Source organism: Crocodylus porosus, unplaced genomic scaffold, assembly GCF_001723895.1.
Source record: "Crocodylus porosus isolate Cpor-Errol unplaced genomic scaffold, CroPor_comp1, whole genome shotgun sequence".
In the NCBI taxonomy this organism is placed as follows: Eukaryota; Metazoa; Chordata; order Crocodylia; family Crocodylidae; genus Crocodylus; species Crocodylus porosus.
In genome coordinates, this window is record NW_017728909.1 from 25,501,189 (window position 1) to 25,527,877 (window position 26,689).

Below are 26,689 nucleotides of genomic sequence, written 5' to 3' on the forward strand. Positions count from 1 at the left end.
TTTCATTTTAATCATGGAAAAACATAGATTTGGGGGGGGTTAATCAAAGAGTTTGCACTTTTTAAACAGAGAAAAACAGGATCCTTGGTCAGAAAGTAACTGGGCCTATTTGTGAAAAATTAAGTTAAAAAAGGCATTAAATACCTCACCCTTTTCTGCATCATCCGTAACTAGATTGCCTTCCACATTCTGTAAGGACTCTATGGTTTCTCTGATCTTCCTCTTACTTTTAACATCCTTGTTGAATCCATTTTATGTCCCTTGCCAGCTGCATCTCAAATCATGTCCTGACCTTCCTAATTTTCTCCCTGCGCGTCCATGCAGTGCTCTTATACTCTTCCCTATTATGATGGCCAAGTTTCTATTTTTTTGTAGGATTGTTTTTTGAATTTAAAGAGATTTCTGTCAAGTCAGACTGGCCTCCTGTTGCATTTCCCAGTCTTCCATCTTATCAGGATAACTTGCTCCTATATCATTAAAAAGGGTCTCTTTTACAGCGGTCCTGCATTCCTTTTCCCCTCTGACCTGGGTCCAGTGGGATCCTGTCCACCTGTTCCCCAAATTTGATAAAGTCTGTTCTTCTGAAGTCCAGTATCCTTATTCTGCTGCTCTTCTTCTTTCCTTCCCTGAGGATCTTGAACTCTATCATTTCACGGTCACCCAAGTTACCTTCCACCTCACATTCTCAACTAATTCCTTCCTGTTTGTGAGCAACAAGTCAAAAAGAGCTTCCCGCCTAGCTGGCCTCTCTATTACCTGTATCAAAAAGTTATCCCCAACACAATTCAAGAATTCACTGAACTGCTTTTGCACTGCTGTGTTTCCCTCCCAGCAGGTGTCCTGGTAATTAAAGAAACTCATGAAAACCAGGTCCTGCAATCTGAAAGCTTCTATCAATTGTTTAAAGAAGGCCTTGTCCACCCCTTCTTCTTGGGTCTGAAGCAAAAAGCTCATAAGCAAGTTCTTGCTTAGAATGTATTCACAAAACATTCAGGATCTACTTTCAAGTAAAGAAGAAATTTATCACATACTTGACCTATTTGTGAGTGACTCTCAAACAGAAAAATGGTCTCAATGAATCCAATAATAAATCATTCCCTCTGAATTTAGTCCAGTGTTAGTCCTATGTCATAAGCTATGACAGCTACTTACATTTCTGGCACACCTCCCAGCAGTACGCTTTGAAAATGATGACAACTACTGAAACTTCACTAATTTGATGTCTTTTATGGTACACTGAAATGGATGTAATATTACAATTAACTGTATTTGCCAAGAAATAATGCTTACTTGTATGTGGAAAACAAGTCTGAAAAGATTCTGTGTGTGTGGTTGTTCTTTCTTTCTTGCCTGGATCCATTTCATTATGAAGCTTGGAACATTTCTGAGGAGTCTAGAAAAACAGAAGAAATAAGGTACACAGTTTAAGTAAAGTTGATATGTTACCTGACTCCAGCAGCAAGCTGAAAGATCAAGAATGCATTGGATTATAATAAATATCAGAGACGAATGTAATGAAGATAAGACATATTAGAGTGGTTATGTAATAGACCAATGGGCAAACTTCACACCTATATACAAAAGCTGACATTGGATTATTGTAGCAAACCATTCCTATCCTATCAGTCCATAGTAGGAATTTGAACATGAAAAACATAAAGTTCATTGAGCCTATGCTGTAGTCCAGTGGCGGGCAATTACTTTGGGCAGAGGGCTGGTTACTGAGTTTTGGCAAGCCATTGAAGGCCGCATGATAGGCAGCTGGGGCAGATAAATATTCATTTTCTAAATTTCTCAGAGGCCCCAGGGGCTGCACAGAATGGCCTGGCGGGCCACATCCGGCCCGTGGGCTGCATTTTGCCCACCCCTGAAGTAATCTCTTCTTAAATTCAGGGAACTAAATCCACAAAAATATTTAGGGTTTTGTTACACGTGCTCTGGGGGTAGGGGAGTTCTGAGAGCTGCTCTAAGTAAAGTGCACAGAGTGTCTTGTGTATCAGCATCCCCACGTTTCAAAATGGTGGCAGGGGTACTTTACCTAAAGCTCAAAGGGGTGCTTTACCTAAAGCTTGACACCAAGATCTGGGGCAAGGTGGGCACACTAGAGGGGAGGGACAGGATACAGCTGGACCTGGACAGGTTACAGGAGTGGGCAAATGAGAATAGGATGGGATTCAATACTGACAAGTGCAGGGTGCTGCACGTGGGGAATAAGAACCAGCAGCATACCTATAGGCTGGGGAACTCCCTTCTCGAAAGCACAGAAGCAGAAAGGGATATCGGTGTCATTATCGATTCCAAAATGAAGATGGGCGGCCGATGTGAGGACACAGTCAGTAAAGCCAACCGCACCTTGTCATGCATCCACAGATGCATCACAAGCAGGGCCAAGGAGGTCATCCTCCCCCTCTATGCGACTGGTCAGGCCACAGTTGGAGTACTGTGTCCAGTTCTGGGCGCCGCACTTCAGGAGAGCTGTAGCCAGCATTGAGAGGGTCCAGAGGAGGGCCACTCACATGATCCAGGGACAGCAGGGCAGACCCTATGAGGAGAGGCTATGGGACCTGAACCTGTTCAACCTTCACAAGAGAAGGCTGAGAGGGGACCTGGTGGTCATCTACAAACTTACCAGGGGGAACCAGCGGGGAATGGGAGAGACCCTGTTCACCCGTGCACCTCCTAGAGTAACAAGGAATAACATCCACAAGTTGTTTGAGAGTAGGTTCAGGCTGGATATTAAAATACACTATTTCACTGTCAGGGCAGCTAGGATCTGGAACCAACTTCCAAGTGAAGTTGTGCTGCCTCCTACCTTGGGGGTCTTTAAGAGGAGGCTTGACAATTACCTAGCTGGGGTCATATGAGCCCAGTATTCTCTCCTGCCCGGGGGTGGGGTGGGGGTCGGACTTGATGATCTGCTTAGGTCCCTTTCAACCCTACATCTATGAATCTATGAAATTATGAAATGACTAATCAAGTCTGCTCCAACACGCTGTAATTCCAGCATGTTGCAGCAGCCTCCTGGCACATCTACAGGCACTCTGGGGTGCCTAAGGCCTTGTTACACCTGTCACAAATGTTGATGGGTGTTAGTGCTAGTGTGAGTTTGGCATAGTCACACTTCAGGCCAGCAAGGGCCTGGAGGGCTGAAAGGTAAGAATCCCTCTCCTCCCATTCCAGGCTTCACCCCGGGGTTCCCCAATTGTCCCTACCCCTCAGGGTTCCCCCAAACCACCCCCCCACCCCCACCTACTTGTAGCTGCCTGTCTGTCTGTCACAGAGGAGCAGGCAGGGAAGTTAACCTGGCTGTCCAGTCACCGATGCCAGGCTACTGCTCTTCTTGGGGCTGAGCCCACCCAGACAGCAGCAGTGGAGCAGGTAGCTTAACCCTTCCCTGCCTGCTGCCCTGGGACAGACAGCATGGACAGCCACAAGTAAGGACGGGGAGGTGGGGCAGTGAGTGGGGACCTGGGGTGCTGGAGGGGAGGTGGAGCAGTGGGCCTGATCCAGGCCAGTGGAGGAGAGGGGATGAGTGGTGTCCCCCACTCCCAACCTACAACCCCCCCATCCTTGCTGATATTCCCAACCCATACTCCTCTGGCACTGCCTTTGTCCTGTGCTCCTGACTTACAGTCCCCCAACCCCCTGGTGCCCCTCATTCCCAAGCCAGAGCCCCCCAGGCCTGCCAGTGTCCCTCACTCCTAACCCGCAGCCCCCTGTCTCCCCAGCCTACCGGTGCCCCTCACTCCCAACCCGCAGCCCCCTGCTCCCCCCAGCCCTGCAGTGGCTCCCAGCTGCCCCACCCCTGCAAACAGGTGCTCCAGCTGTCATGCCACCAGGCCGGCCACGCAGCTCTCTGCTGCCCCCAAAGGACCCCCCTTTCCCCTTTCTGTGCTGGAGGGACAGGTGCCTCCCTCACCCTGCTGCAGCCCTGACACCCAGACAGCTTCCCCTGCCATCCCTCACAAATCCATCCCCTCCACGCACCCCTGCCACACACACACACACACACACATACACACACACACACTGACAGTCCCCAAGTCCTAGCCCTCCAACCTCTGCCCCGACAGACTTACCTGCAACCAGCTACTGGGTCTGCTCCCACCCTGCCTGGCTGCATGTGGCCATGTGTGTTTATGCATGCATATACATGTGATGTCCCCTACCTCCAGTCACCCTCCCCCCGCTTCCCCCAGTCCTAAGCAGCTTCTTGCTAGGGCAAGCCAGGAAGTGTCAGAAAAAACTTTGATGCTGAGCACAGCAAAATCCTGGACATTTGTTGATATTTAAGAAAACAAAACACCTAGATGGAGATGGGCAGACCCAAAAAGAGGACATGTCCAGAAAAATCCGGATGTATGGTAACCCTAGGTAGTTATGTCCAGACTGCAATCCTGAAAGATGTGATTCAGTTGTTACCTAACCCTGGAGGCATTAAAACACATAGGCACTAGGGCCGTGTGAAGCTTCAATCCCTGATTTGATTCAGTGGAGATCTAGCCTGATTCAGTAGCCGAATCTCCAAATCTGAATCGAATCAGGAGAGCCTTTAATCTCTCCGAATCGAATTGGAACCCTCCGAGTCAACTAGGAGAGATTTGGAAAGATTCATCAATTTGGACATGGACACAGCTTTAAAAGTTTTTTCTGCATAAGTCAAGGTACCAGGCAGCTCATGAATGTTGTGATGCTGGGGCAGATGTAGCGTCCCACAGGCACTTGGTAACAGACCCAGAAGTGGACCAGAAGCATGTCTGGTCCACTTCTGGGTCCACTGGGGAGCACGTAGGGAGTGGAGGGCGGGGAATCCTGCACCCCTGTGGCTCAGCAACTGGTGCCTCCTGGGTCTGGGGTTGGGGGGGACCCGGGGTCCTCCCGCGGCCAATCACTGAGCTAGGGGGGCCCAGATGGGGGTCCCCCAGCACACTCCCTGGCAGACTCAGAAGTGGACCAAAAGTACTTCTGGTCCACTTCTGGGTTTGCTGCCAAGCACATGGGGAGGCACCCTGCACTCCTGTGGGATGCTCCATCTGCCCCAGCATCGCAGTGTTCATGAGCCATGCCTGGTACCTCGAGGTATGTAGAAAAAACATTTAAAGCTGTGTCTATTCTCTGAATCAGCACTGAATCTTCAGATTCAGATTCATCCTAATCAAATTGGGGACTGTGATCCGAATCAACAAATCAAATCACAGTTCCCAATTTGGGCCAAATCTGAATCCAAATCGAATACAGCCTGTTTCACACACCTCTAATAGGCACTTCAGCTTCTTACGTATCTTCCAAAAAAGTCTGCGACTTGACAGTGCTGAGCAGATAGATGTCTAACATATAAATAAAACCTACCAAGGGTCATAAACTAGGCTTTCCTCCACCTGTCTTGGCTGGTCACACTGTCTTACGTTAGACAGTCTCAGTTCTTGTCCAAAGGATCAAGCTATGCATAACAGTTGGAGAAAAAGGTGGCCACTTTTTAGACAGTTATTGACTAGAATGTGGGAAACCTAGGTTCAGCTCCTTCCTCTGCCTGAAGGGATTCAAACCCAACATCTGCCATCCAAGTAAGTCCTTAACAACCAACCTGTAGGCTATGTGGTGCATAGCCACTCTCATTACTTCCTGTAGAGGCTGTTCCACTTCGTGTGGTTTCATTAAGTATTTATTCAGCCAAGAAAGAAAGAGGGCACCTGACTACAACTTCATAGGTAGGGCACTTGGCTGAGAAAGGCAAGACCCAGACGCCCCTGTTCAATCAACATTCACCCAAAAATGAACAGTTTATGGGATTCAAACTCACCCAATTTTTAAAAGGGGCACAGAAGAATATAGAAATGATCATTCTCTGAGATATTTTAAGATGGTAAGTAGATTTGGCTGGGCTATAGTATGTCAATATTCATAAGCCTTACCAAAACTCTCTCAACCATGTTTTCTCCAAACACAAAATCAGATTTGCTATGGTTTAAAATACTTCTGTCTTCAACAAGATGATTTCTAGGGGAACAAAATAAGTGAAACATATTATTGAGATCTTTGTAAAATGTATAAATATAACACTAACTATCTGAATTTTCTTTCTCAGCCATTCCATTAAAACAAGGCGGTGGCCAACTTGGAACCATATGGAAAACTTCACTTTAAAAAAAATGAAGGTATTATGATACCCTGTAGTTCACACAGAAGAATATGAATGTTTCATATGATTACAAACGGTAGTAAAGCCATCAGCTCCAAGCTGTGTATGGTGTCCAGGCCCAGGAGCACAGTAAGAAGAAAGACATTGTGCCTCTGTGAAGCACACTTCTTTCCTGTGTTTTTCTTGCTCCAGAAAAGTAATATTAGGAAAAAACTACAGTCGTCCTTACGCTGGCTTAGCTGTGCTTCTGGTAAATTCACCCATGTCATCTGCTCCATGCCCATTTGCTTGGAGATTTGGAGGAGGGACATGCACGCTTTTGTAGTGCACTACGACTGGAAGTCCACACAACTCATGCAGAGACCTCTTACTCCCCTGCACAAGCATATGGGTGATGTGGCAGCCTATGTACCACATGTACTTTCTTTTGCTTAATCTTTGCATTTTTCATCAAATCATTACACGGGTACATAAAAAGGAAGCAGGAGGTGAACAAAACCAGACACTTGCTAAACTTTGAATATATTTACACTGGAAAGCATCAAACACATTCAGGCTCATGTTCTTTTCCCATACTGTGCTATTAATTCATACTGAAAGTCCTCAGTTCATTTCCCAGGGTGATTATAACCTGAACCCACAGGCTCTGGTCAGGTTCTGTGAGTTTGCGCCTGTCCCAGCTGATATCTGCTTCCCTGTATGGTCAATTTTCAGCATGGTTGCAGTATACTTGTGAGATACACACTGTCCTTCTCTAGCATTCCCACAGTTCCCAGTTCCTGAGTCTTCCAGCCCCTCTGTGCACCTCCCTTTCTGAATAGCAGTTTATATTTTTCTTATTAGGTGTTTATCACCTCTTTCTCTTGGCTGGGTAGTCACAGTACTGAGTCATAGTACCAAGAGTGAATCATGTATCTCATGCAACTGTGATGAAAGGTAAAAGAAGCAAGCCAGAAGTCAGATAATGTCCCTGGCTTCTTGCCTATCAGGCATTTTTCGGTGCTCCAAGCATGGAAACAACTGTCTCTCGCTACCTCATTCTTTTTTTTTTTTTTTGGTGGGGGGGTTTGGAGGGGAGGATGGGGCAGTTAGGGAAGGGAGGCCTCTTTATATACAGGGGAAAGAAATTCCTGATAGATAGCCAATGAATTCAGAATTAGGAAGGATTTGGGGTTCCTTAGCTATGATTCGCTTTGGTTAACGGTGGACACTATATATGGAGTTTTCACAGCAGTTTGCTCTCCTTCCATCTCTACCCCAGCACCAAGTACACCCCAAGATGGCTACCAAGTGGGAAAAAGAAATGAAAACGCATAAGCCAAGTACTGCATTTCACAGTATTGCCTTATTGCTTTTATCTGCGCTTGCAGAAACAGATATTTCTTACAAGTTTTTACATATCAAAGATTTTTTTCAAATGCATTTTTCAGTCTGATCCATGGAAATAAATGAGCAATTGGCAGTCCTCCAGTAACCAAAGATGCAATGCTTCCAGTTCCCTCCGCACCTTCCACCTCCCAGAGCAGGGACAGAGCCCAGGTGTCCTGGGTCCTAGCCATGCCCCTGTTCACTAGCCCCCTCCTGGCAAGTCAGGGGTATGCAGGCAAGAAATGGTATTAACACTTAACACGTGACCACTCACAGCAAGTTCTAACTTTAATGCTGCTTAACGCTCCACAGATTTAGTATAGTCGAAGTGTAACATAAACTTGCCTTGTGCTAAAAGTCAGTAAAAGCCAGTTCAGTCTTTGCAAGCCTCCTTTGATGCATACTATCCAGCATTGAGAAGACAGCGCTATTTTCCTGTGAAGGTACTTTAAACATTCACCATTTCTGTGAAGATAAATGACTAAATCCCTCAGCAGCCTTCTACAACTATGGTGTTTCAGCCTAGCTGTGTGCCTGAACCCCAGTTATATGATCAGGGCTCAGTGCAGTAGGGCAGATAAGGATGCAAGTCCCTAGAACTGTCTTTTCGGTGTGCCCCAAGTGCCAGACTGCTTGGGCATGGGTGAAGCCTCCCCAAGAGGGTGCAATCTATGAACTATGGCTTGTAGTTGGTAATGTTTTAAATTGTATTCAGTGTTTTTCTTTGTTTTCCTTGCCTTTGTTTTCTGTAATAAATGTATCCTCCGTTTACACTGCTTGCAAGGACAGGTTTTTTGTTTATGTGAGGCACCCTAATAATTTAGTGGTTCCCAGGTGGTCTGGGTTGGGACTTGAGCCAAGGCAAAGTATATTTAGATCCCAAAATTGAATCCAGCCCTTGTTGCCGCCAACCAGTGCCTGGCAGAAGGGTTACACTTATGTGGGCAGTTGCCATACAAGTGACTCATTTAAGGAGTTCTTCAGTTTTCTCCATATGAAAATACTTGCCTCAAGTTTCACAGATGTTGTGCTGGGTGTAAGAGGCTCCTCTCACACATACAGTGTCCTGACTATTGGCATCCAAACAGTTCTGGAGTCAGTATCATTTCACCATCATCCTCCCACATATGTACTCAGTCATCATTCTGCAACTGCTAAGACTAAAACTGCATGTTCTGTGTTGCCTTATGCTTCCTGGGAAAGCCATGGCATGGGAGGACAACCTCTGTCTCTCAAATAACCAATGAACTTGCACCCCATTGATGATCCTGGCATGAAAGGGAGTACAATTCTAACAGTCCAAGCAAATAAAATACCAGAACTCCTCAGAGTACTGGTGCTGTGCACATGCTAGTGCTTCCCACACCTGTATGCACAAACCCTCGATTGAGGTCCATTAACTTCTGCAGATGAAATAGTAACCCCTGCAGTTAACATATTCAATGGCTTATGGGGGTGGCAGGGACTATGAGCATGTGTGCCATCAATGGCTGTTTGGAAACCCTATGTTTTGAAAGCTAACTTTTATTTCAGGCATATTTCCAATGTTGACAATCCCTAGGTCTAAACACATACAGTCAAAAAGCTCGAGACTGAATTGATCTTCACAGGTTAGTCTAACCTGCAGAGATTGAACCGATAAGCAAGAGAACAGACATTCACTTCTGATTCCGGAAATGCATCTAAACGCCTCCAGTGCCCCAGGCCAGAAGGTGGGGTAGGGGGTGGGGGAAGGGGAGCACTAGAGCATGCCTCCCTGCTCAGCTGGAGCAGACAGCTTGAGCGGAAACTAGTCCACCCACCCTGCAAGAGGAGGTTTGTGGGTGAAGTGCAAAGCATCCTGGGATGCTAGCAAACTGTAAGTTAACTTGAGTCTGGAGGGGAATCTGGGACAAAAGTTCAATAAACTAATTTAACTTAAATCAGTTAAGTCTGATACTACATCTATCCAGGTTTATCTGCCATTTTGAAAGCAGTTTATATGTACTGAACTTCTGTTGTGTTACGGATTTGAACTGGTTTCTGATCACTTATACTGGTTTATGTATAATTTCTGTCCCAAGCCCAGGTAAACAACTTTCATAATGGCATCACAAAGGTTCACTACTACTGACCATTGGCTTGCCAAGCTGGTTATCTGCAGACTGGTAGCAGTCTTGGACAACTGGTTTCTAGACATCAATAGCAACCCACTTCTGTACTACCATGTGCATCTTCAGTTGCACAATGGAGCATCAGCAGCTTGGGAGAAGTTCCTCTCAGGGAGCCCCGAAAATCTCCACGTTGAGCTGGGTCAGAATACCCCCACCTGGCAGAGGGCAAGAGGCCTGGGGATCAGCCTGCCACCTGGGGATATTCCTGCCCAGCTCAACATGCTGCAGAGGGGCTCACTGGGGCACAAGCATGGTCTAGTATGGGTCTAGCTGGCAAGCAGCCACCATGATGAAGCACCCTTGTGCCCCAGCCAGCTTCATCAGCATCTACACATGTGCTGCTGTGAAGTTAAAAATGCTGCATCAGGATAGTACTTGTATTTACAAGTTTATAAGTTTACTCTAACCTAATAGCTCTGCACCTGTAGACACCAAGACATTTGCTGTGGAGCTACTTAGTCTATTCCACAGTAAACATCACAGGTAGACATGCTGTTTGTTTAGTTAGACACATGCTAAGCCCTGGCTACCAATGTCCACTCAGTGCTTATTGATACAACTTCTCTACATTGGGTCTGTCTCCAGGTGCACTTATTGCGCTGGAGTTTATTGCTTAAGGGTGCACAATTTGAACATGCTTCCAATAAACTCCAGCGCAGAAAGTGCACATGTAGATGCAGCCAATGTAGAGAAAGGAAGGTCATTTTGCCTACCCTGAGCATGAAGAATGCACAAAGTACATGGACACCTAACACTGCAGACATACTCCTTGACTAACTTACCCTATTGTTTTAGGGCTTGAAAGGTTCATGATGACACATGGTCTCTCTGCTGTTCTGGAACTCATAATGTTCTCAGTTGGGAAAGGTGAGCACTCTTCAGATAACTGAAAACAAGTAATATTATTAATTGGATATGTTACAGAAAAAATAAACAGTTTTACCAGAAATATAGGGCCTTCAAAGCCATACTTAGATGAGTAAGCATTGCTTACAAGAGTAAGATATATACTAGAACATATGTATTCTGATGGAACTACAAGTTGAAAATATCTTCACTTTTATCCCATTTAAGCGAGGCTGGATTTTCAAAAACACTCAATGTTGATACAACTTTTCCCACTAAAATCATTTATGTAATACCCACTGATTTAAATTAGTCCTATCCTGAATGTTTTGGAACCCCCCACAAAACAAGTAATTTCAATTAAACATTATTACACTTCAGTCACATGGGAAAACAGTCACAGACATTTGACATAACAATTCATTTTTACCTGAATAGTTTCTTTCTTTTCAGCCTTTGGAAATAGTGGTATATGTTCAATACAGGTCTGCTTTCTTTCCTCGTATAATTGCACTGGCGGTGGCTGTAAAATGGCAGGTCTGATGACATTCCACAGCGGACAGTGTGACAAAGATCCTAGCAAAAGAGAAAATAAGTTACCATATACACAACCTTTTACTTCACATTTAAAGTATACATTCTTGTCTTTGGCGACTCAAAATGTGTGTGTTTTGATATTTTAAATTAACTGAATTTACCCATATTATTTATACATACTACCCTTTGGTATTTTAAAACCCTACTAACACACCAGTCATGGAACCAATCAACACTAATCTTCCAAATCTAGAAAGTGGTGTAATATACATTAAAACAATTTTGTACAACTCTGCAACACATTCATCTTCTGGCTATATGAAGCTTAATCCTGCACTTACTTAATTGGAGTTTCACATCGCGTTTAGTGGAAGCAGGGCTCACTCCCTATTATATGATGTATCAGAAATGTGTATACTCATGGTCACATTCACTCCTAAATGGAGGCCCAGAACATAGGTTTCTTTGGTCCTCTAGTAAGGCTTATGTTGGTCTAAATGATTCTGTTGCACAGGAGCTATATACAAGGATGAACTTCAGCCTTAGACTGTAAGCAGCTTTGAACAAAGACTGCTGTTCTGCACTTCTGGAGTGTGCAGCTCTGGATTAACATCTGATATGTACTGCTATGATGACAATAATTACCTTCTTTTGTACTTGTGATGTCACTACTTCTTCGGAGAAGAGCTGAGGTCATGAATATATTATTCTTCTTTACTGCAAAAGAAGTGTTTATTCAAAAGGCTTAAATTATTATGTGTATTTCTGTAGCCCTCATCACTGTAGTGTCTGAGCAGGTCATGAACACTTTATCCTTACAGTCTATGCTCACAGCATCCCTGTATGCTGGTATTTCTGCTATTGATTTTAGAAAGCTTCCAAGTGCAACCCAAACATGTTCAAAAGGAATGGCTACCTTGTCTCATCAAAAGTGTCTGATAAAATGCATGACAGATAGTCCATATATATGGACATTTCATTTCCTTTTCAAGAAGATGCTGGTTTGTTGCTATAGCAACTTTGCCCCCTCACTAGATTACTTAAAAAACTCTAGCCCACAATTCCTTGAGTCCCTGGATTCTCAGCACTGGTATCATGACTCCAGGGTGTCGGGGACAGACAAGTGATAGAACTTGTAACCACTTGCCCTTTTCCATATTTGTAAATGGGCAAATGGTCAGAGCTAGACTCAGGTGAATGGGTGTCCCAGAAGAGAAGATAGCATTGTTGTATGAACGACCCTTGTTTTCGTCCAGACAAACCCAGTTCATATTTTGGGTCAGATGTTATTGTATCTATAAGGACATCTAAGTGGCCTTGGGCACTTAATCACTTCTTTAAATCCCTGAAAAAGTTACTGCATCTACCTTTGTAAAATGCTGTCATGAGTCTTAAAACGACTATGTTACAGAATGCAGTAAGGAATAGGAGGGACATGAGCAAAGGTGGAAAAGGACTGCACATGAGGTGCTTAAGTCTACATATCAGATAGAATTGAACCGGCCCCATTTCTTTAGCTCTTTTCTGCATTTTCTCAGTATAGTCTGCTTATGTCTCATCCCTAGACTGCTCTCCTGGCAGCACAGCATTCCCTAGTGCAAAGGGGCATCAGTGCAATACTAACTGAGAAAGCAATGTCACCTACTGAATGGCAAACACTTCAAGAATTTTCTTTTGCCTTATTTACATGCCAACCTGGTCCAACCCTGTTTAGATTTGTTCCACAGAAACAGCTGTTCTATACATTTAATGATTCTGGTTTTTTACATGAATATTTGCTACACATTTCTTAATTACCTGGCTGTGATGGGGGAAAGGTAGGAAGGATGGTAAAGGAAGATGATCTTACTCTTTTCTGAGAGAGATTATCTGAAAATATAAGGCATTAAAATTACCATCTGTTCAAAGCACTAAATATGAGTTTTGCATGCTAGCAAAATGTATGTGTCATGGATACCTCTTGGGTAGCAGCATATAACTGTTATCACCTAACCGCTAAGGCCTTGTCATGTAGACTTTGAATTCCCACATATTGCATGTGCAGCTCCATATACAGAAGGAGCTGACAGAGCTTAAACATACCATCACCTATGTCTTTTCCAAGCCAAACTGCACAACACAGTGATTAAAATACTAGCAGCTGCTCTATACTGCTGCGTGCTTGTTGTTGGTGCATTATGTGACACAGATGTTTCTGTACTCAACTGTTTGGGTTTTTTTCTTAATTTCCCACCTTTGTTACTGCAGGTTCTAAGACACATAGGGTGTTTTCACATGTGCTCCAGGGGTGGGGAAGAGGGCACTTTAACTAGAGCTCCAAGAGCTGCTCTAATTAAGACACCCACAGCGTCTCGTGTATCAACATCCCTGTGCTTCAAAATGGTGGCGGGGTGCTTTAACTAAAGCTCATTTGACAAGCTTTAGTTAAAGTGCCCCTACCAGCATTTTGAAGTGCAGGGATGCAGATACATGAGACTTGGAGGATGCCAGAACATGCTAATTAACAAGTCTGCTCTGATGTGCTGTAATTAAAGCGCATCAGAGTAGCCTCCCCACACATCTACAGGCACCCATACTGGCAGATTCTAACAGTACCACTCAGCCCTTGATGTATGAAGCAATTCAAAGAACATAAAGTGTATATATATAGATATACAATCTAAATGTGATTTTTAGGATAGATCAAAGAAACATTATTTGATGTCCCACTAAATAAAAGTAAATATAAGATATTATAAAGGCTGTATGAAATGATTATAAAGGCTGCATGAGTACGAGTCACTGACATTAAGGCCTGAATTTTGGGAAGAGCATCTACTCCCATTGTTACAGTCACTACATGATTTAAAGTAGAAATTATTTCTTTGTTTTCCTTGCCTTTGTTTTCTGTAATAAATGTATCCTCCGTTTACACTGCTTGCAAGGACAGGTTTTTTGTTTATGTGAGGCACCCTAGTAATTTAGTGGTTCCCAGGTGATCTGGGTTGGGACTTGAGCCAAGGCAAAGTATATTTAGACCCCAAAATTGAATCCAGCCCTTGTTGCTGCCAACCAGTGCCTGGCAGAAGGGTTACACTTATGTGGGCAGTTGCCATACAAGTGACTCATTTAAGGAGTTCTTCAGTTTTCTCCATATGAAAATACTTGCCTCTAGTTTCACAGATGTTGTGCTGGGTGTAAGAGGCTCCTCTCACACATACAGTGTCCTGACTATTGGCATCCAAACAGTTCTGGAGTCAGTATCATTTCATCATCATCCTCCCACATATGTACTCAGCCATCATTCTGCAACTGCTAAGACTAAAACTGCATGTTCTATGTTGCCTTATGCTTAGTACAAAGTAGCTGACAGTGATTTGTATAGGCCTTTCCTCTATATTGGGGCAATAATTCCAGCTCCCCTAAAAGGGTTTCCAGGTGACTTGATAAGGGGGTGGAGGAGGATTGTCATCATGGCTTCTTAATTCTCTGGGACTCACAAGGCTATACAGCAGTGAACCAGCAACTTCTTCAACAGAAGTACAAAACTTTCCTTCATTTGCTCTGGGTGAAGAATTCCAGGAAAACTGTCCCGACTGAACTACCTAAATATTCCACTATTTCATGTGGTAGTAGCTCAGATACGTAAGATTGTGACCCTCTGCTAATTTAAGGTTTTATTTATACTTAGAAAAGTTTAAAACTTCTTTTGAGAATTACTGGCTGGTCAATTTTGAAGTGTACATGTTTTTCTGACTTGAAATTATTCTAAATAAAAAATGAATATGAACAAAAGGAAAAAAGTCTTTGCTTCTTGCTTATCATGCTAGACAACACAATTTCATGCATTAAACCATGAATTGAGGGAAATGCTGTACCTGGGCCATACTGCAAGTCAGATGTTCGGAAAGTAAAAGATGATGATCTTGCCCGTTTCTTGGTATAACTGATGAAATCTATGAGAAAAGTAACATATTGTGCACTATAAAACTCAATTTTGCAACAGATTTCAGTAAAATATTGCAGTAAAGTATTAAACCCAGACAACGGTAATACTCAGAGGGCATGCCTATACATGCATTTATGCTGGCTTAAATTTACTATGCAGTAACTTACTGGGAATAGGCCAGCGTGTACATGTGCAGGCTTTAAAGTGCATTAATGCTGTGTGTGGACTGACTTGGGACTAACTTTAACAGACGTATGAAACCTGCCCTCATTTGCTCTGGATGAATAATTCCAGGAAATCTGTCCTGACTGAACTTCATAAACATTCTACTATTGTACCTCTGTTAAAGAGGTTAGTGGATCTCGCTAGTCTCAAGTCAGTCCACACACAGTGTTACTGTGCTGTAAGGCATCTACACATGCATTACTGCGCAATAACTAATGGGGCATAAATCTGATACCCTCATGATGCAGGTATCAACTTTACGCTCAAGCTGATGTAAGTTGCCATATTTACTGTGCAGTACAGGCGTGCACATATAGATACACATCCGTACTGCACAGTAATTTTGGTTAATGTGCACATGTAAATACACCCAGAATGATTTGCAGGGGAGGATTAAAGCAGAATCCATTCATGGAAAGGGGCCATGATTTAAAGCCCGTTAAGGTCCACTTTACTTTCAGTGACTTCAGTAGGCTTTGGATCAGTAAGCAGCAGGTGGCACGGGCCTCAGCTGCTTGTGAACAGATGGCTGAAGTAGGACTCTGTCCATAGTGTCTTTCAGTGCCTGGGGTCACATTATCACAAGTACTTAAAAAAAAAAAGGTGAGGGCATTCAACAGCCATTAGTTCACTTGCCTACTCTCTGGGGCATTTGAAATTTGGATTTTGGGAGACTAGGAAGAAAAAGAATAGGGTAAACCTGATGGTTCAGTGCCTCACTGTATTTATGCTTGGTAACAGACGTTTTATGTTATAACATTCTAAAAACTATTTATGCATGGAACGAATGCAGTTAAAATGTTCCAGTATCATACTACATGTTTATAGCAAGTTTATTCAGGTTTAATGAGGCAATTACTATCATTTTCAGCTGTGCAAATTGGGTCTTCTGCAGGCCTCTGAAAGAAAAAGAGAAAAAAGTGTAAATGAGATGAGGATCTCTGCAAATTCATACATCAGGCACAACATACAGCAACCAAGTATATTTTTCCAAAATTTTGGTTCTGATCTCCATTACTTTTCATTCCCAGTCCCTCTGTAGCTCACTTGAACAAGAGTCCCATTGGTTTCCCTAGAAGCATTGTCCAGGTACGGGCTGCAGGACCAAGGCCTGCCTTGCCTGATTTTCAGGCTTCTTTATGGCCCATGCAAAGGGAAAAGCTGAAATTCTTACCTTGCAAGGTCGGTCTTTCTTTTCAAACACAAATATCGGCTGAGCAATAACTGATTTCTCTGGAAAAGTAGAGAGGTCTGTTTTCAGAATAATGCCTAGCTCTCAAGTAGGGCTTTTCTTGAAAAGATTTCAAAGTGCCTTGAGAAGGGCATCAGGAATATGCCCCCATTTTATTGATGGGGGGGACTGAGGCCTAGGCCAGGTGACATGGGTGACTGCTGCCTCCCAAGTCTTGGGGGGGCACCAGATCGCCGACGGGGGGGGAGGAGTGTCTCCCAGCAGCTGATTGTTGTCCAGGGTCCGCCAGCAGCCAATTGCCAACTGGGAGCAGGGTCCCCCAATGGGTAATCACCAGTGGAGAAACAGGCAGAACTGGAAGTGCACTTCCGCCAGCACTTCTGCTTTCACAGCTGGTGCTTCCAGGGGATGCACAGCCAATCTCAGGGGGTGCATGTGCACCCCCTACACATCACCAGTGCCAGGTGAAGTGATTGCCTAAAGCCACCTAGCAGCACAGTGACAGAGTCAGGAATAGGTCTCCACAGAGTCCAGTCATGAATCATACTTTTTACTTTAAGACACTTCCTAAATGACCTGGTATTATGAAGTATAGTGCTTTTATCTTTTGCTAAAAATCAGAAGTGAGATTCAGCTGTGCTAACTCAAGTAAAACTCTCATTAAATCCAATCGAGTTTTACCTGCAGAGTTCAGCCTCATCTACCTGCTGTTCAAAATTAACATCTTTCACCCAAGAAGATCCCCAAATACTTTACAAACTCTGGGTTTGAGTCTATACTCCAAGCATGCTGGAACTTCCACTTGATTTCAATAGACTTTCTAGATAGATTAAACAGATATTAATCTGGGGATAAATATTAGTTTCTTTATTAAATGTATTCAGTGTCCCCATTACTACAGTAACTAAACACTTATCTAAAAAGCCTCTCACCTCAATCAGCATTAAAATGCATAAAAAAATATATTGCTATCACTTTGGTCAACCCACACTTCTTCCTGCCTGAGTATCTCCGGATCTGGGAGCTCTTCTCACAACATATTTCTCATTCTATACCATTCATCATTCTGAACCAGTTCCAAGTTTCAATTAAATATTTAAGAATTCCTTCATGCTGTGGTCCTTATGCCAGTTACAGTTTTCAGTCTGGTTGAGGAGAGATCCAGATCTGTCCACCATTGACAGCTGGACAGGGAGTCCCCCATCCCAGCAAGTCCCCAGTAGTCCTATATGCCTCTCAGCCAGCAGGCACACTTAGCTCAACTCCTTGCTGCAGAGGGGTGCCTTTCTGTGGGAAATTCCAGTCATTTTTCAAATTATTGCCTAACCATTTCACTCAGTTTATCATCTGATGTGTTTCTTTTGTCTTTCTGGGAGATTGCTATCTGACCCATGTGTCACCTTTGGGCTGTTGGCAATATTTGGTGCTTTGCAGGCATCAGGAGGAGAGCTGGGCTGAGAAAGCCAAAGGTGAAAGTAAGGTCTTTCTCCTACGTTACCCCCATAATCTGGGATCTCACTATGGAGCTCTGGCTAAGCCGTTGTTCCTCTCCTAGCTCAGGCTGGGCAGGATCATAGGATCATAGAAAATTAGGGTTGGAAGGGACCTTAGGAGGTCATCTAGTCCAACCCCCTGCTCTAAGCAGGACCAGCCCCAACTAGATCATCCCAGCCAAGGCTCTGTCAACCCAGCTTGTAAAAACCTCCAGGGATGGAGACTCCACAATCTCTCTGGGTAACCTGTTCCACTCCTTTGCTACCTTCCTTGTGATTAAGTTTTTCCTAATATCTAACCAAAACTTCACTTGCTGCAACTTGAGACCATTGCTTCTTATTCTGTCCTCTGCCACCACTGAGAACTGCCAGGCTCCATCCTCTCTGCCACCATGCTTCAGGTAGTTGAAGCCCAGGCTCTCAGTCTTCTCCAGACTTTGTCCATCCTTTTAACTTTTATCCCTTTTTAGGCTACCCCTTACTCTGAGAAAACCATCCCTGTATGTATCCCAAGCATTGTCTTTCAAATTCCTCCCTCAAACCCATTCCTAATTCTACCCCAATCCCTATTTTAAAATATTAAAAGTAAAATTTTCTAAAATTATTTATTGGGAGGTACAGTGACTCCAGGTATGCTAAGCACTTCTCAAAGAAACCCATAGAAAAAAGCCCTGCCCCAAAATCAAAGTAGACTAATTTGACTGTTAGCATATAAAAAGAGAAGATGCTCTCACTTGGGTCAGCAAGATTTTTGCATTTTACATTACATCAAATTGGATTAAACAGTCAAGGGACAAAAATAGAGATAATCTGGGGAGCAGAACCAGGAGTCCCCCTACCCAGGTGAGTGCGAACCACTAGGCTACAGAGTCAGGCTTCTTCTTACTTGTTCTCCTTCAGGCCCCATGACTCTTTGATTCTTGAGTATACAACCAGACTTCAACAGGAGAGCTCAGGGGTGCCCCAAGCTAGACTACTGTATAACTTGGTAACTACAGAACTTTAGTTGGAAGATGGGAGATGCAGATTTGAATCCTTTCGAATTGAAAAGGGCCTAGAAATGGGATCAATGTTTTCCTGGAGAAGTGCTCTAACCACTAGGGTATATGTAAAAGGTAAGTAAGCATATCCCCCTCTCCTTTGTCAGGTGCTGAAGAGGACCCCAGGCTCTGGATATTTGAGTACGTGGAGGCACGTAGAGAGGGGCAGGAGTTCAGACACAAGTATGTGCTCGACATCTCTTATTCGTTAGTTCTAGATGGCTCCACGCTCAGCATGTGGGGTTCTATGGGTTGCCTTTAGGCTGCTCCTAACTTTCCCTACTGACTGGATACATGCACAGGTATTTGACACTATTGCTCTGAATTAATCTCCTGTAGCCCTGGTGCCCAGGTTTAAGCTTGTCAAAGTCTAAGGTATCAGGCACTTCAGGGACCAATCTGCATTTTACCCCTGCTATTTTGCCAATTGTCATATAAAAATGTGGCATCCTCAAAACATGCAATTTTTACAACTGTGACTCTCCATAAAATCAACTTAGAATATCAAGCTATTCCCCACAATTATAGCTGTGAAAATATACAGAGGAGATCACCTTTCTCTTGGCTTGCATGGGGTTAAATTGTTCTAATTTTATGATCAGTTACTAAATGATAAAATAATACTTCCATTAAAGTTTAAAGTTGAAATTATTTCCTTTTAAATTTGAAAATATTAAAATATATGTAAAGGTAAAAAATGTTTATGAAAAATCTGTTACAACACTTCCATAAGGAAAGGGTGCTCACATAAATCAGATGAAATGAAAAACTTGTGATAGCTGAGAAACAAAAGTAATAGTAATGAATTATGAGCACCATTATATCTGCCTTCCATTACATTTAAAAATAATTTAGAAGTGTTACAGCCTATCTTATAGTCCTTGATGTGTATTTGCACCTTCTTACAGAAGGGCTGAATTTAGTTGCCTAAGTATTTCTTCCAATGATTTTTAACCCATCTATGGCCCACAAGGGCATCATTATTGTCACTATATTGTTCACAATGGCTGCTGAACCTTCACAGCAATAGCAGGGTGCAAATTCAGATATTTTGCTCCAAAAGCACAATTCCCCGCCACTGGAGTGATAGGAAAATCTCTACTTGCTGGTAGCAGTAATGAATCTATAGCACAAAGCTGAGTAGTTCCAATTTTTATCCACTAGAGGGGAGCAGTGCCCATAAACTGCAGCCTCCACTTTGCCCTGTACCGTTATTAAATGAAACAATTTCTCTCTCTCTTTTCCAAAAAGGATTATTTTTTTAATCTTTGCTCCCTTTATTAGGGTTCAAACTGCAGGATGCCTTCAAGTTACTTCAAATTCAAAACCCAATGCAGGTATATTTCCCACTGTAAAAGCTATAGCATGTCGCAGGAGCCAAGAGAAAACTGGTGTGAGAAATTAAAATAGAAAATAGAGGAGCAAACAAATCCCTAAGGAAAGGTCTCTCTCAGGGCATTTAGTGAGAGGTTTTCCTGATACCACCTTGGCCGAATGACATCTCCCCCCAGAACCAAGGGGAGACCCCTTTGTATCTCCAGCATCATGGCTCTTACAGTGTCTAGGGCAGCACTGATAGGATCAGACCCAATAGAACTAAATCTTATGAAAGCCTTTAAAAAGAAGCTTTGTCCAAAAAAATAAATAAATTCCTCTGCATAAATTTACAATAGACTTTTAACTGTTTAAATACAAATCTTCCACAGGGAACCCCCGAGGAACAAGTCAGTGCTGAAATGAAAGCGTGCTGAGGAATGAACAATGTGAGACTTTCCCTGTGCTCCAAAAGGGTTTCATTAATTTATAGCTGACACCCTCAGTTTCACTTCCCCCAAGAAAGGATGGGGTGGAGAAGGGCAACCACTTCTTCTTGTTAGCAACAGCAGGGGGGCATACCAACAGTGACTGACAGGGACAGGGTGGCTCTGCCTCATTTCCAGCCGCAGCAGCCAAGGACGTATGCAGAGAGACAGGGACTGAGGGACAGGAAAGGGGTGGAACTGAGCAGCCCCTCCTCCTCATTACCAGCAGGCCACCCGGACAGACGCAGGCTGGTTAGTGACCGGATAGGACTGGGTAGCTCCAGTCTCAAGCAGGTTGGCTACTCCTGGGTGAGGGAGGCCCTTGGAAAAGTCACCACAGGAGCCTGCCAAAGGGGCTGCCTCTGGCTTCTGGAATGGGAATATAATCCAAGAAGGGTCCAGACACAGGATCTGCCTGCCCGACCCCGACAAGCTGCCCCAGGTTGGGCTTTCCACTCCTTTCGACAGATCCCTGGCAGCTGCTGACTTAGCAAGGTCCTGCCCCAGTGTATTAGAACGGCCAAAATCCAGCTTGTGTGGGCTTTCATCTGTGTTGCTGGCCTCAGCTTCAGTGCTCTGCTCTACACATGTGGAAATTGCTCTGTGTTATGTGGGGGGGACCCAGATCTGCACTTTGCTGCGTATGCAGAACTTGGATCTCAGCCCTACTCTTCGGTGCTCTGCTCCATGGCAGAAGGTGGATCCCCGCTCTGTTGTGCTACTTTTCCCTATATGTGCAGAACGCCGAGCTCTGTACATATACGGAAGAGCAAAATGCTAGAGCTGACATTTGAGTTCAATTCATGTACGGCAAAACAGAGTATTAGAACTGACTAGTAGAGCTGGGATAATAGTGCCTATGGCAACTTAAAGGTATCTCCCCCTCAATGAAGGATTGGGCAACATTAAATCTTATTCAAGATTTTAAAAAAAATTTTAGTCATTTATATCATCACTTCTAGAAAATTCCAAAATGATAAGATGAAAATATATCCTATATTTATCTGAAGAATTCTCTGATATCTGTAAACAAAATGTTCAAAATTCAATAGTTACGAAAGGATTCAGGTGCCTGATAATACTAAAATTATATGGACAACACTGACCTCCAAATACATGTTTTTCAAACACTATCACCTATGTATACAAAAGATAGGTAAGGGCTGACAACTGTACAGGTAAAGTTGCGCATGCCTAAATGGCGATCACATTTCTAAAACTTCATGTGGGCGACAGCAAAGGGATCAGTTTAGGAAAGTGTGATTCCTGGCTGCTGTGTGAACTCAGGAAGCATTAAGCCCAAAAGACAAGTGAGGATACAGGTGAATCCAAAATGGAAGATTATTGACTTAAACCATAGCACGATAAGTTTACCTGCTCAGCAGGTAAGTGTGTAGTTAGTTCAGCTTATTTACTTTTATTCTTCTTGGTTTACTTTATTTTCCAAAAGTGAAGGAAAATGTTGTTATGTAATCAAGTTTGTTGCTGCCTTGGGCCTGATAACAGGCCTCCGGGGACAAGCCAGAGGGGGCGTAAAACCAATTCCAGCTCACTTTCTTGGTCAACAGCAAGGACCACGATGTCCCATCTCAAGAGGTGCTGTCATTGCTCTGGCTGCAATCTCTGTCTAGTCTTAGAAGAATTCCTTCTGAAGGACAAGTATTACTTGGCAGCCAGCCAGTCATTTTGGAAGAAGGTGAAATAGTAGTAATAATCTTTAACCTTCCAGGAAATTGTGCATTAATGCTAGGCACTGACTAGACTTTATAGGGTAGGGGGAATCCAAATATTAGACTGGAAAATAAGGAAGTCTTTTTTTTTTTTCAGCCTGTTTTGCCACTGAAGACTGGGTAGATAAGTAGGTCAAATTTTCCTGGCTGTCTCTCTCACTTCACAAACAGAAAGGCCTCAAAATGGTCAAAAAGAATCAGAACTTGTGGCAGAGGTAATGTCTTTTATTAGACCAACTAGACATTTACAAAAAAAAAAATCTTTATTTGCAAGCTTTTGGGCGCACACACCCTTTCTTTGTGTAGGAGAATGCAAAGATTGTAAAATTTCTCCTAGATGGAAATGAAAATTCATATTTCACAGCAGAGCTGAAGGTGTTGTAAGATGACTCATTTTGTGCAAATTAGTCTCAGATAAAATTTGGAACAGTTTTTTTTTTTAAAGGAAGCAAATTCACCACTTTGAAATCTGAGAGCTGACACCTTGGCTTCTGCCTATTGTTTCAGTGACAGCTGCATTTTTACAGAGCTCAAAGCTGCCTCAAAGAAGAGAAATTCCTTGCCCAGGAGAATATTTTATCACCCCACACTATCATGAGGTATGAAATATCATAACCAGAAGGACACATAATTCAACATCCTGCTTGACACCAGAAAGTACTGAGGCAAATAGACTATTTCAACTTTTATCTGAGCCTAACATGCGCAAAATGAACTATTACAACCAGGAGATCTTACATTTTCAGCTCTCCTGTGAAATATGAATTTTCATTTCCATGTAGGAGAAGTTTTACAATCTTTACATTCTACTATCCCTGAGGAAGGGTGAGCATGCCCAAAAGCTTACAAATAAATAATTTTTTTTGCAAGTATCTAATTGGTCTAATAAAAGATATCACCTCTGCCACAAGTTCTGATTCTTGTTGCCTGAGACCAATACAGTTACAACTTGCATCACTCCAAATGGTACATGCATCTTCCAAGATTTGCTTCAACACTTAATATTGCCAAAACACCTTCCCCTAAATTATGGATGTTTTGTGGTTGGTATGATTTTTAAATAAGTTTAAGTCCTGAAACAATATTCTTATCTAGGCCCACTGTCCCCTCTGCAGTATTGAGTCTTTAGCGCAGAACCTAAATGAAGCAATATTCCACAACACTCAAAGACATGATGATACAATACATTAAAGTTAGTTTTGTGGGGGTTTTTCAGTCACTTATATTTAACGATTACTTTTTACACAATGTTATCAACCTTTTTACACAAGCCAGCCATACCTTTTCCTAAACTTTTCATTTGAAAAGGAAAATAAGGTTTTCAGTTTAAGAAATTCTAAAATTGCTTTTGGATTAATATACTTAAATTTAACATAACTCTCAACCCCTCCCCCCCCCGATGGTTTAACATAATGCCAAATAATACAACTTCAAGTTGTGATCAACTTTCAACACAACAGCATAGTAAACTAAACACACTTCTTTAACATACCCAAAACTAAGAAAATAAGAATATATATCTAAATATAATTTCTACCCTTATCTCTTAGTAAAGCATTGTATTGTATAGCATTAGCAATATTCCATATTCCATTTATATTCTATCAGGCTTTCCTTATCTAAACATTATATTATTTATTAATGCCCAATGTAAACACTGCTTAGATAGATTGACCTTAAAAAATTACAACCAATTTATATTTAGAGAATATCTATATCTAAAGCAAAAGAAGGGTAAGGGTAGTGGGCGACTTGTTTACCACATCAGGCATCAAGCCACAGATCCTGTTATAACCAGAAAAGTAGTCTGAAACAATTTAGGCCTGTTGATGCAGTACAGCATACTATGGCCTTGTCTATATGTTAGAAATAGCTATTAAAAATGAGAACAGAAAAAGAATAAGGCAACAAGGAGTAAAATATATCAAACTGGCCTATAAATTATTATAGTTCTATTAAAGTCAAAGGATCTATGATGAATTACACAATTGTTGATTTTGGCGTCAGTCTTTGTCACAAAAAAACACAATTTGGGTTTCAGTTGTATATTGATCTTATCATTCATCTTCATATCCTATAGTTGTCTACTGTTGGAAGATAACTCCTTAGGAAGCATACATTGCAAAATAAAGCCTCCCCAAAAAGGGATAATAAGTTTATTTTCTATAAATCTTGATAAATTTTAGTTCTAAAACTGCTTAGCATACTACTTTTGGATAGAAAGAGTCTACATTTCCATTGGTACAAATCAGCAAAACCAAGACTCTCCCGAACTTGTGGCAGACTTGTGCTTTAAGTTTTATAGATACTGATTACACATCATGGTGTAAAATCAACATTAGCTCACAGCCAAGTGAGCATGCAGTAGAATTTCAGCCAAGATCTGAAGTTCTTTGCTGGCCTATTTGAAGTGCATAATTCCAGTTTTTGAGGAAAAGCTCAAATGTGGCACATTACACAAGGTAAAATGAAGGTTATTCAAAAATAGCAGTTTAGAAGTCTAATCTACAACCGTGCAGAACACCACCTGGGGGCTCACAGTAAGCCCTGCAAAATGGGAGACTACTGAAGTCTCATTTTCCTGAATGAGTGCCCTGACTTTTAAAAGTGCTGATACTTCAGGAAACCCCACTGAAATCATGAGCTGTTGGTTGCTCAGCACTTCTGTAAAACCAGGTCAGATATATAGGATCCTAAATAGTCATCACATAACCTACATTTAAATTCTGACTTAATACCCTGATGCTTTTGATTTCAGTTTAACTGGAATGGAAGGTGCTCAATATCTTACTGAATGGTACCTTAGGAAAAGTAAGATAGTCCCTTCCTAACTTGATATGTCGCCAGTTTTAAATCCATGAGAGCATCTCTTTCCCAGCTAATTTATATTGTTTTTTCTATTAAGATTTTTTTGAGAGAGTATCAGATGCTCAGAAAACATCCCAATCCATTGTACTGTCATCAACATAAACATACAAAATAAAAAGAAGGCCATACCAAATCAAACCTGCCAAATGCATCAGGTGGGGTTGATCAGCACTTACGAGATAAAACGCCTCTCAGAATTTAATGGCATCTCATGGAGAGTTTTGGTAACTTGCTTGATGGAATATGACCATATTTATACCACCTCCCTGCCAAACCTGGAGCTGCTGCTGAGGAACAGGTCCTGCCCATGTGGCAACATGCTCCATGTGTGCCAAAACTTGACAACTAGGCAAGAGCAGCCATCTTAGAGGGGTCCTGAGCTCATGCCCCAGCATCACTGTCAGGCTTGGTCTCCAAAGAGCTTAGAATAATGCTGGGATGAGTGCTTAGGACTCTTCTATGCCATCTTCTACCTAATTGCCAGACTTGGGGATGTGCAGAACTGGAGTGTATAGACAGGGTTTGTTCCTCAGTGGTAATCCTGGGTGCAGCAGCATAGACATGGCCTATGGGAGCCCAGTTTTCAAACTAAATGCCTTAATGAGATTTCCAAGTTAAAGTTAGTTGAAATGTCTTCAGTGGAACACTTGCCATTGGGAAATGCCAATTCTGCAAAACCATAGGAACACTAATTTTATCAAAAGTATCAACAAAAATTATCTAAAAGTTTCCTCAACAGTCATAGAATCATAGAAAATGAGGGTTAGAAGGGACCTCAGGAGATCATCTTGTCCAACCCCCTGCTCAAAGCAGGACCAGCCCCACCAAGATCATCACAACTAAAGCTTTGTCTTGAAAGCCTCCCAGGATGGAGACTCCACCACCTCTCTGGGTAACCTCTTCCAGTGCTTCACTATCCTCCTACTGAGAACATTTTTCCTTACATCTAACCTAAATTTTCCTTGCCGCAACTTGAGACCATTGCTCCTTGTTCTGTCATCTGCCACCACTAAAAAACAGTCTAGCTCCATCCTCTTTCGAACCCTCTTTTAAGTAGTTAAAGGCTGCTATTAAATCTCCTCTCAGTCTTCTCTTCTCTAGACTAAATAAAACCAGTTCCCACAGCCTCTCCTCAGAAGTCATGTCCCCCAACCCGCAAAACATTTCTGTTGCCCTCCGCTGGACTCTCCAATTTGTTCACATCTTTTCTGTAGTGGGGGGACCAAAACTGGACACAGTACTCTAGATGTGGCTTCACCAGTGTTGAACAGAGGGGAATAATCACTTCCTCTGACCTGCCGACAACAAACCTACCAATGCACCTCAGTACGCCGTCAGCCTTCTTTGCAACAGGGGCATGCTGCTGGC

At 42.7% G+C, this 26,689-nt stretch overlaps 1 protein-coding gene across 2 annotated transcripts in view; it reads right to left on the bottom strand.

The window, feature by feature from the left end:
- RANBP3L (RAN binding protein 3 like) overlaps positions 1-26,689 on the bottom strand; it is a 69,078-nt gene that overhangs the window by 9,246 nt on the left and 33,143 nt on the right. For both annotated transcript variants that reach the window (XM_019531965.1, XM_019531964.1), the window contains exons 2-10: positions 16,371-16,429; positions 16,056-16,095; positions 14,901-14,978; positions 12,841-12,912; positions 11,689-11,760; positions 10,937-11,082; positions 10,443-10,546; positions 5,913-5,997; positions 1,291-1,393 (exon numbers count right to left, since the gene is read on the bottom strand). In XM_019531965.1, coding sequence (XP_019387510.1) covers positions 1,291-1,393; positions 5,913-5,997; positions 10,443-10,546; positions 10,937-11,082; positions 11,689-11,760; positions 12,841-12,912; positions 14,901-14,978; positions 16,056-16,095; positions 16,371-16,429 — 759 coding nt within the window. The remainder of the gene's footprint in view (positions 1-1,290; positions 1,394-5,912; positions 5,998-10,442; positions 10,547-10,936; positions 11,083-11,688; positions 11,761-12,840; positions 12,913-14,900; positions 14,979-16,055; positions 16,096-16,370; positions 16,430-26,689) is intronic.